A 12,001-nucleotide genomic window follows, 5' to 3' on the forward strand; every position below is an offset into this window, starting at 1 on the left:
ACAGAGAGGAAGAGAGAGGGATAGAAAGTCAGAAACATCGATGAGAGAGAGACATCGATCAGCTGCCTCCTGCACGCCCCCCACTGGGGATGTGCCCGCAACCCAGGTACATGCCCTTGACCGGAATCGAACCTGGGACCCTTGAGTCCACAGGCCGATGCTCCATCCACTGAGCCAAACCAGCCAGGGCTCCCCAAGGGATTTTTTATGTATGGTTTTTATATATGACTAGAGGCCCAGTGCGTGATTGAATTCGTGCAAGGAGGCGCCCCGCCTTCTGCCGTGCGAGGAGGCACCCTGTGGGGTGCCGGGCCGAGAGGTGCTCCATGCACCTCCTGGTGACCGGTTGTGGTCGTGATGCCATTGATGCCTTTTCCCTTCCTTCCCCACTGCCCTGAGCTAACGTGCATGAGATCACCTGAACGGAACTGGGGCCCTGTATTGCGTGCAGATTGCACTCCACAGGAACCTGTCTCATCCAGGGAGGGTTGTGGTCATTCACTGTGGGAAAGGCTCGATTTAAATGAAGCCCCTGCTTAGATAGGCGCTGGCTGAGCCATTTGCCATTTGCGGAGGGTTTGTCATCCCTTCTGGCTGTTTCCTTGGAAACCACAAACTCAAGATAGTGGAATGCTACATCCCCTTATCTGCATCCCCTTGTCTGAAACCCTGCTTCTCTGGCACCGCAGGCGGCCGGGACCCACGCTTTACTCGTGCAGTGCCAGCCGCCATGGGAGTCAGGCTGGACCAGTGCCATGGGGGGGCGGGACCCGCGCCTGACTTGCAGTGTTCCCTGGCCCTCGTGCCTGTGTCCGCTCTGGGGCCGCCCGAGCCGCCACACCAGCTTGGGTAGGCCCCCCTGTCTCTGTCTCTGTCTTCGCTCCGGGCCTCACCTGCGTGTGCAACCTCCTCCCACAGGTTGAGAACCGCTAGCAGAGTCGCCTAAGACCATCGGAAAACACAGATATTTACATTACGATTCATAACAGTAGCAAAATTACTGTTATGAAGAAGCAATGAAAATAATTTTATGGTTGGGGGTCACCACAACATGAGGAACTGTATTAAAGAGTTGCGGCATTAGATGAGAACCACTGCTCTAGTGTCTTCTCTAGGAGATCCGTCTGCCACCAGAACTGCGATTCCCAGCATTCCTGGTGCTCCCTGCACTCTGGGCTTCCGCTTCCGGTCCTGGGGCTGCCACCAGAACTACTATTCCCATAATTCCTGGTGCTCCCCGTGCTCTTGGTTTCCCCTTCCTGCTCTATCTCCGTCCCATGGCCTCCCGCTCTGCCAAGTCCTCCAAGCTGCCAGCTCTCCCTCTCTGCTCTCCGTCTGGCGGCTTGGGGAGCCAAGTTCCCCAAGCTGCTCCAAACTCCGCCGGCTCTCCCACTCTGCTCTCCGCCCGGTGCCTGTATGCAAATTAACTGGCCAGCTTTGTAAGGTTAATTTGCATACTCACTCCTGATTGGCTGGTGAGCGTAGTGGAGGTACAGTCAATTTACATGTTTCTCTTTTATTATATAGGATATGTATAGAGATGACATTTCAAATCATTGGGGGGAAATGGTGTTGAATTATACCGAAAAATAGATAAAAGTTAAATGTAAAGCTTGATGCCTGCCTTATATAAAAATAAATCATTCTTTTTCTGTCTGGATGTGAAGGTTAGTCTTGCAAAATCTTTGATAGTTGAAAAAACAGACAAAATAGTCAATATAGTTTTAAATATTGAGACCTATATATCTTTTCATTTTTAGTTTTATATAGTATTGAAATCTCACCTAAAAACATTTCAATAAATTGGATAGGGCTTATGTGGTTGGTGGAAAGAGAGCACTTAAGTTTGGCAGAAAGAATGAATGATTTCTCTTTAAGCCCCGCCTTCTCTGTGTCATTGATGGGATCAAACTAAGGAGTTTCTGCCTATAGCATGTATGTCTTATTTTCATTGTGATAAACAAGGCTTTATTATACTTTGAGAAGTTTCTCTTGCTACCTCTTTGTGAGATAAGCAATTTTTCTTCTCTGCTTCCACTCTTTTGAGTCCCTGCATGATTTCCATTGCTTTTGGGAGCCCTTCCACATATTTTGAGGGTTGGGTTTTAGCTATATCTTAGTTTTACCAGAAAAGGAATTTTTGTTTTTGTTTTTTGGATTATTTCTTGAAGAGGAAGGGGAAATTTTGATTATGTCACTGTTCTCAAAGTGGGAGTCTGTAATGGTATCTTCAATGTCTCCAGAAAATATGTTGCCATATTTTCATAAATTATATTTAATTTGGAGAGAAAAACCTTTCTAGGGATAACTAAAACATAGATTCCTGATGTACTTTAATCCTTTTTCTAAATTTTATTTTTAAATGCCATGAATTTCATTTAATTTAGCCTTAAAGAATAACTTACATGTTCTACACTTTCAAGTTTTGAAGACTTGACACATGGAAATTTGATAGCTCACTTTCTTCTGCAGTAGTTCTGATCAAAACCAAAGGGAGAATTTATTGTCTATGATTTAGTGAATTAATGAGTTTTATTTTGAAGTAAGGGATTCTATTTCAATTCTTGTAGTTTATACACTTTGAAAATTACATGTTTGTTTTTTTTAAATATGTTCTTACTGACTTTAGGGAGAGAGGAAGGTGGAGAGAGAAAAAGAGAGAGAGAGAGAGAAACATCTAAGTGAGAGAAGAGTATTAATCGGTTGCATGCTCCCCAACCAGCTATCAAATTTGCAACCTGGGCACGTGCCCTGACTGGGAATCGAACCGGCAACTTTTTGGTACATTGGACAATGCTCAGTCAACTGAGCCACACCGGCCAGGGCAAAAATTACATGTTTTTAAAAAAGTATCTACTCATTTAAGAAAATTTACTGATTTACTATAGAATTCCAGGCACCATCTCTGTGATTTCTTCTGTGTTCTCTGTTTTTATTCCCTGTACTTTTTTTTCTTATTCATCTCTCAGCTTGCCACTATTTCAATTTGTTTGAAGTGGAGAAATATCATGGGACTTTTCTACTGTTGTGGGATCCTTGAGGTTATGAGCCTTATGTTTAACCTCTTCTCTCATCTTCCTTTCCTTGATAAGGATAATATCCAGGGGTTTTTTAGTGCTTAGGTAGCTGTTCAAGTACCATGTGGGAATCTGGTGCTGGTTATTTCATGTTTTCAGATCATAAAAGTAAATAACAATATAAAAAGCAAGTATTAGTTATCTGTTGCTGTGTAACAAATTGCCCCAGAATTTATTAGCTTAAATCAACAAATGTTTATTATCTTTTATATTCTTGAGGGGCAGGAATATGGGAGCAGCTTAGTTAGGTGGTTCTGGCTCAGGGTCTTTTATTCATATACAGAGTGTACAAATTTCATTTAAGCTGTTGGCTGGGGCTATAATCAAGTCAAGGCTTAACTAAGGCTGGAGAATTTACTTCTAAGCTCAGACATGTAGTTGTTGGCAGGCTTTAGCTCCTCACTGGCTGTTTGCCAGAGACCTCTGTTCCTTGCCACAAGGGCATTTCTATAGAGTTCCCTGAATATCCTCATGTCATAGCAGCTGGCTTCTCTCAGAACGAGTAATCCAAGAGAGAGAGAAAGATAGTGAGTGGAAAAGGAGGTCCAAGAATCAAGCTGTAGTCTTTTATAAGGTAATCTTGTTATGACATACTATCCCTCCTGCCATGTGCTATTGGTCACACAGATCAACACTGATGAGAGAGGACTACACAAAGATGTGAATACCAGGAAATAGAGTACACTTGTGACTATCTTGCAGGCTGACTCCCAAGAATAGCAATAATATTTTAGAGTAATGAACTCAGTGCCATACTTATCTGAATTCATATTCAGATACAATATTTCTTTTATAAGATGATGAATAATTTTTATATACTTATTCTGCCATGTTATATGGAGAAAGAGATATTTTGCTATATTTACATTAAATTTAAAAGATGACCTTGACAAGTTTGTGATTAGGATCATTCTTTGATTTTCTTTTCAATATTTTTAATATTATTTACTGGCTTCCTAATGCAGGGTTTAAACAATTATCCTCATAAAATCTTTGGAAGGAAGTATTTAGCTAAATTTACTCATCAATGTTTATTTGGTTTCATTTTCCTCCACATAGCTTATTCTATTAGTTGAGAAGATCCCTCCAATGTTAAACAATAGGGAAAGAGTAGCTACTTACTTTTGTATAATGCTCTGGATTTTAAAAAACATGTTTTTCCCTTTTTTTTTAAAATATATTTTATTGATTTTTTACAGAGAGGAAGGGGAGGCATAGAGAGTTAGAAACATAGATGAGAGAGAAACATCGATCAGCTGCCTCCTGCACACTCCCCACTGGGGATGTGCCCGCAACCAAGGTACATGCCCTTGACCGGAATCGAACCCGGGACCCTTCAGTCCGCAGGCCGACGCTCTATCCACTGAGCCAAACCGGTTAGGGCCATGTTTTTCCCTTAATGCATAGGATAAATAAATTCTTGGAGTTGATACTTAGTACGAAGGGATTCTAAATTTTGTTTCTAATCTTTTGTGGAGTTCATTGACCTCTTTGAGAATGATGAAAGCAGTGATCTCTCCAGAGAAATGCATTTATTTACACAAAGGCAATTTTGCAATTCAGAAGAGCCTCAGAAGGCCCATGGATTTTAGATTGAGAACTCTTTTGAAAGCACAGGTAGACTTCTGATGTCTCTGAAAGAAAAGAGTACTTTTTTATTTTCAACATATAAAAGGAAACAATGAACCTAACTCTAATGAAAATGTGTATTTGTTTTAATTTTATATGGCTTCTAATTTACTTATTCTAATGATTTTTGTTTCTGAATTTTGCCACCTCTATAGCATCTGGAGCATAAGAACAGTGCTTATATTCTTCTTTTCCAAGAGAACAGAAAGAAATAGTAAGTTAAATTTCTAAGTTTGTATAAATACATTAGAAAACTCATAGTGCATTGGTTTGTAATTAAATGGCAGGTTATGAAATGTTATATGGAAATGACAAACATGGTAAATATTGAAGAGTTGTTTACTGTGAAGCATAAGAAAGGTTATGAATGATCAAGATAGTTCCACTTTTCATTTGTGTTATTTCTTTCTTGTTCATTTAGAATTTTTATTTACACAAAACAAAATAATTCATTTATTTAAATCAAGAGAAATTATATTTGTTAAATTAATCTTTATAGAAATCTTACGTTATTATGGAGTAAAATACGGTTATACATCTTTTGATTTATTTTATTAATTGCACCATTCTCTGTAACCTCACAGCCCTATGGCTTTTGTTTTTATTGAAATATGCAAATTATGATAAAATAGTCTGTATTTGTTCTGTATGTGTACAGATTTTAAGGATTTTCAGGTCTTAAAACTATGAGCTATAATTAACCAAAGATATGCCAATTTAATTTTTAATAAAATTTATGTGACTTATTTTTTCTTGTTTTAACTTTTCTTTTTCTGTGTATTTTGTTTTTGTGTTATAACTTTTCATTATAGAAAATTTCAAACATATACAAAAGTAGACTGAATAATGTAATGAACCCTCTTATAGCTATCATACAACCTAAACAGTCTTTAACTCATGGTCAATCTTGTTTCATTTTTACCCCCACTTATCTACCTTCTGTATTATTCTGAAGTATATCTATCCATAACAGACTTTTAAAATAATTAACGCAATCTACCTAATAAAAGAGTAATATGCAAATTGACTGTCACTCCAACACACAAGATGGCTGCCCCCATGTGGTCAAAGATGGCTGCCCCCATTGGATACAAGATGGCCGCCACAAGATGGCCAGCAGGGGAGGGCAGTTGGGAGGGACCAGGTCTGCAACGGAGGGCAGTTGTGGGCGATCAGGCCAGCAGGGGAGGGAAGTTGGGGGCGACCGGGCCTGCAGGAAGGGCAGTTGCGGGGGACCAGCCCTGCAGGGGAGGGCAGTTAGGGGCAATCAGGCTGGCAGGGGAGATGTTAGGCATCAATCAGGCTGGCAGGCAGAAGCGGTTAGGGGCAATCAGGAAGGTAGGCAGGCGAGCAGTTGGGAGCCAGCAGTCCTGGATTGTGAGATAGGATAGAGGCCTGGTGCACGGGCAGTCAGACATTCCTCGAAGGGTCCCAGATTGGAGAGGGTGCAGGCTGTGCTGAGGGCCACAACCCCTGTGCACGAATTTCGTGCACCGGGCCTCTAGTACATTATAACAGCTGAAAAAGAATTTTTAAAAATCCTGAGGTTAACATAGGGTAATAACATTACATAAGTTTCAAGTGTACAACATTGTAATTTGATATCTGTATACACTATTGTTTGCTAGCTACCAATAGTCTAGTTTCCATCATCACCATATATTTGACCCTCCCCTATCTACTTTCCCCCTGGAAACCACCAATCTTGTCTGAATCTGTGAGGTTTTTTGGTTTTGTTTTGTTTGTTTATTTGTTTCTTTGAAAAGAATTCTTAATATTATTAAATATGAGAGTATTAAATTTCTAGTTATCTCATAAATATAATTTGCTTTAAAAGTATTTCGTTTGTTTGACTCAGGTTCCAGATAAGGGTCATACAGATATATTATATGACTTTCAAACTGCCCTTCTTGCTCATTATTTGAACCCAGTTGAGATTCTTTGGTCTAGCCCTGACCATCCCTTGCAGGCTCTCCTGATTCATTTGCCCTCTTTCCCAGTCTACTTGTCTGGGAAAACCATACCCTCTTTAAACATAATTATATGCTTAATCAGGGACTGCCAAAACCCTGTCCTATTAAAAACATTGCACAGTCTTATTTTATAGTTCCCTAGTAGATTCATGGTTTTCCTTTTTGAGAGCGTTGTTTGGGATTGTATTTTTCCTCAAATTTCTAATACCTACCTCCCTGCCAAAACCACAGAACCAAACCAAAATAAAACCAACCAACTAACAAACTGACCAACCGAATAAAAATTCAAAAGCCACAAACAAAACCACACAAAAATCTACCTGGCCACTCTCACCTGATAGTCTCACTTTATGGAGAAAATAGATGTAAATAGATGGGAGCTACCTCTGCCACCAAATATATCGTTAGCTCCATCTGTTACTAAGTATGTTGTCATCCTTCATGAAATTCTGGAAGAATGACTTCGATCCTGTATGTGGGTAAGCCCTCCATTTATGCCCTGGATTCTAGATGCTCTCTGGCCATCTCAAGAACTTTGCTCTTATAATTACCCTTTCCTAGAATTATCCTCTCTTTTGCATCACCTGTTTCTGTTGGATATTCTCTATTGGCATTTAATTCTGCCTCAATGCAATCATCTAGAAAGAAAAAACAGAGATACATTGATGTGAGAGAGAAACCTGGATCAGTTGCCTCCCACACACTCCCTGACTGGGGATTGAACCTGCAACCTAGGTATATGCCCAGCCTGAGAATCGAATCTGCAATTGAAGTGGGACAACACTCCAATTAATTGAGCCACCTGGCCAGGGCTATATAACCAGTCTATTTTAAATCGATCTTGTGTCTCTTTAAAATTTCTAATGGCTTCTTATGGCAACCAAAGTAAAATTTGAATTCTTACGTCAACTTTCTGGTCTATCGGTTAATAATGCAGATTTTATAATCAAAGAAAACATGATAATTTCAAGAGAAACATCAAAAGTGCTTTATTCAAAGTAATGTCCATCGCTAGCTACACATTTCCCCCATCTTTCAGGTAATTTGTGGATACCATCCCAATAGAACTTCTCTTGTTTTGAGGCAAACCATTCAGAGACCCAATTTTCCACTTCTTTGTACGTTTTGAAGTGCTGCTCAGAAAGTGCATGTGCCATCAATTGGAACAAGTGGTAATCTGAAGGAGCAAGGTCTTGTGTATACGGTGGGTGGGTTAATACTTCCCAGGCAAGATCTTTTAACATGTCTTTAACTGGTTTTGAAGTGTGTGATGGTGCGTCATCATGAAGCAAAATTACTTTGCCATGTCTTCTGGCACATTCTGGTCGTTTCACGATCAAAGCATGGTTCAAATTGATTATTTGTTGTCGGTATCGATCAGTATTAACGATTTCATCTGGTTTTTGAAGCTCATAATACACCACACCTTCCTGATCCCACCAAACATAGAGCATTGTCTTCTTTCCAAAGCGATTTGGCCTTGCAGTCGATGTTGATGGTTGACCTGGATCAACCCATGATTTTGTGCATTTGGGATTCTCAAATCTACTTTTCATCACCAGTCACAATTTGATGCAAAAAAGATTTTCTTTTGTGCCATTGAAGCAGCATTTCACTGATAACTTTTTGGTTTTCCATTTGTCTTTTGTTCAGTTGATGTGGCACCCATTTTCCTTCCTTTAAAATCTTTCCCATTGCTTGTAAACAATTGGAAATTGTTTGCTGAGCAACTTTTAATCTTTCTGCAAGTTGTTTTTCAGTTTGACACGCATCTTCATCTAATAATGCTTGTAATTGTTGATCTTCAAACTTTTTCAGTTGACCTGGATCTTCTTTGTCTTTCACATCAAAATCATCACTTTTAAAGTGTTTAAACCAGCGTTCACAAGTATCTTGAGATGGAGCATGTTCACCATAAGCTTCCTGAAGTATTCAGCAGCACTTTTCTTCAAGTAAAGTAATGAATTAAAACTTCCCACAAATGCTCTTTTTTTGGCACAAAATTTGACATTTTTAAGTGTAAAAATATCTTAACACCTTCAGAAAATTTGACACATGAAGTTTTGAAGCTTGCTGTCAATATAACAAAATAGCATACACATCATATCGCATATATATCAACTTATATATAACTCCATTTATTGAAAAAATCCGCATTATTAACTGGTACACCTAGTATGCCATTTCTCTTACTTTATCTCCTTCCACTCTTCTTTTTTCATTTTTGCTCCAGCCATACTGGTCATCTTTTTGTCCTCCAAATAAATTTAAATTATCTGAGCCTCAGTTTCTTAATTTATAAAATGGAAAGAAATATTTGTTTTGACAGGACTATTGCCAAGTACTGAACAAAAATACATGTAAAAGCATGTAAATACTGTTAAGTGTTATACACATGTGGCCTGATGGCACTAATTTTTCTTTTTCAAGTCTTACTCTTTTAAAATGTTTCTTGCCTTAGTTAATGGGTATAATATTAAAGTGGGATAGCAGGTAAACTTGTCTAGTTCCTGATTAACCATTAAGTAGGATATTTGATATGGTTAAAAAATATTGATACTTTTAAAAATCAGATTAAGGAAATTAAGTTTATTGTATTGTTTCCAGTGGTATTTAGTAATATAGTAGCTTCTGGGATGATAGTAAGAAGTTTAAAACAAATATGCTTTCTGACTTCATGGAACTAGCAAAATGGTGAAAAAAACAGTAAGTCCTTGAAAACACTTTTCTAAGGAAATCAAATGTGTGAAATTTTTTATTTAAACATTTTTATTTCACCAGATATTGAGTTTGCCATATATGCTTTTTTCTCTTTTATTCAAATGTGTGAATGAAAGAGAAAGAGGCACATCAGGACATGGTTATTACATAAAAAGATTATGCTTTAAAAATTTATTTTAGGGATCCTTTTGTTTAAAATTGTTTTACTAATTCATTTGAATAGGTATTGCATATACATTTAATATAGACTTTATAAAAGATTGTCTTGCAGTCTTACACTTTTTTTTAGCATAAAGTCAGGCTATATATATATATATATATATATATATGTGTGTGTGTGTGTGTGTGTGTGTGTGTATCTGGAGCTATTTGTCATGTGCTTGCCTTTTTTTGTTTGTTTTATTTTGTTCTTGCTTTTTGTTCTCTATTAGTTTTATTTTCTTTTACAAGTTGGAAAGTATAGATTACATTAAGGGTTGGCAACTACAGCCTGTGAGCTAGGTCCTTGTATAGCTCATGATCTAGGAATGGTTTGAACATTTTTAAAAAATTTCTTTATTGTTGCAAGTATTACATATGTCTCCCTTTTCCCCACTGACCCCTCCCTGGCCACTCCCACCGCCCAGCACATGCCCTCACCCCCTAGTGTCTGTGTCCATTGGTTATGCTTATATGCATGCATACAAGTCCTTTAGTTGGTTTGAACATTTTTAAATCATTGAAAAAATTCAAAAGAATAATATTTTGTAGCATGTTAAATTTGTATGGAATTCAAATTTCTGTTTTTATTGAAATACAGCCATGCCCATTCATTTGTGTTGTGTATAGCTGCTTTCATTCTATAATGGCAGAATTGAGTAGTTATGACAGACTGTACTGGTGCTCTCAACACTTCAGACTTGTTGCAGCATGCATGACAAATCACAGTGACATAGTTATAATTTGACAGCATTTCAAGTGCCACCTGTATTTCTGTATTGTGATAATTTTATTTTTTTGTTACCAGTGCATATTCATCATGTAAAAACAAGAACAGAAAATTGGACTTTGAATGTTGCACTTTTAGGGCACAATGGAGTGTAGATTTTATTATCAAAATGCAAAGCATTGTGTTTATTATGCAATGATATTATAGTTGTGCTAAAAGAATACAAATATACATTGACATAACTATACTAAATACTCATCATGATATTCCCAACTCACAGAAAAGCAATGGTCAGAAAATTAGAACATTTAAAATGGAATATCTCATCATAGTAACATTTCTTTGTAAAAATAAAAGGTGAAAATGGAATGTCTACCAAAGTAAGCAAAGAAAGCCACTTACCAATGGTGAATTAATTAAATTGTGTGTGTTTGCTGCAGCAGAAGAAATGTATTCAGAGAAAATATATTTGTTTGACTAGTAATATTTGGCAAGAACAGTTGCTTGAAAAATTGAGAACATTGAAAGTAACATAGTCAATTTAAAAACAAGGCAAATTATTTCAAGTGATCTTCCTTGGCTCTTGATGAATTGACAGATGTTACATTGTAGTTTACTTAAGGAGTCATTGCTAAGCTTGAGATGACTCAAAAATTAGCCTCTATGAAGAGTCTGTAGAACAACTCCTGGAGAGAATATTTGTTAAGTTGAAAAAACACATGCATGAACTCAGTACAACCTGAAATGGAATCTGCTAAGAAACAACTTTTGGTAATAAAAATATGTGTGAAACAGAAAAAGCTCGTGAAACTGTAAGGTGTTTGAATTATATGGTTATTCACTGTACTATTTAATAGCAGGTACTTACAGATTATATTTGAATTTACATGTTAATTGAACTAGTAGTGTCAATGGGGAGCTTCATTTGCTCTTATAGACTTAACCATAATCAGATGTGTGAACTTTTATCAGAAGTAGAAGATGAATATCTTGACCTATTTTACCACACAACAGTTTGATGGTTTAGCAGTGGTAAAGTTTTATTTTGCTATTTTGAGCTCAGAGCCCAGATTGAAATTTTTCTGAGAGGAACCACCTTCAACCATTGGCTTTGGAAATTAGCGTTTGCTACAGACTTGATAATGGTTCTTAATGAGTTAAACTAAGATTTCAAGACAAACAATCCCAATCCTATATGTGAAACCTATACTGCCATAAAGACATTTAGAAAACAAATAACATTGTAATGACAAAAAGTAATTTTTTAAAAAAGTGCTATGAAAAGCTAAAACAAGAAGCAAGATCTCCATTACACACAAATTTGTAGCAGATACATTATTTGAGCTCAAACTACAGTTTTAGCAATTTCCCCCCCCGAGCTCACACAACTATAAAGGATATTCCAATATTCCAAAATTCATTTAACTGTACAATTGAGGAGCTTTCACTTAAGTCAGAAGTGATTAATTTATCACGTACAGTGCTGACATGATAAAAGGCAAATATCAAGAAGAAAATAAAAATAATGATTCAGGTTGATTTCCTGAGCAGGATGCAAGGGTGATTTCTTTCCTGGGTACTTGTCCAGATGGATTTGAAAAATGAAGCCATGGACAAAAGGTGATAGGTGAAAAGGGTGGAAATTTATTGGAAGCAGATACAAACTCCCATGT

The 12,001-nt window shown here is 37.4% G+C and overlaps 1 protein-coding gene across 8 annotated transcripts in view; it reads left to right on the top strand.

The window, feature by feature from the left end:
- The window catches only part of LNPK (lunapark, ER junction formation factor), a 79,965-nt gene that overhangs the window by 13,991 nt on the left and 53,973 nt on the right, over positions 1-12,001 (top strand). For all 8 annotated transcript variants that reach the window (XM_080671348.1, XM_080671351.1, XM_080671354.1 and 5 more), the window contains one exon: positions 4,862-4,920. In XM_080671348.1, coding sequence (XP_080527474.1) covers positions 4,862-4,920 — 59 coding nt within the window. The remainder of the gene's footprint in view (positions 1-4,861; positions 4,921-12,001) is intronic.

The sequence above is a fragment of the Plecotus auritus genome (genome assembly GCF_963455305.1).
Source record: "Plecotus auritus genome assembly, chromosome: 5".
NCBI lineage: Eukaryota > Metazoa > Chordata > Mammalia > Chiroptera > Vespertilionidae > Plecotus > Plecotus auritus.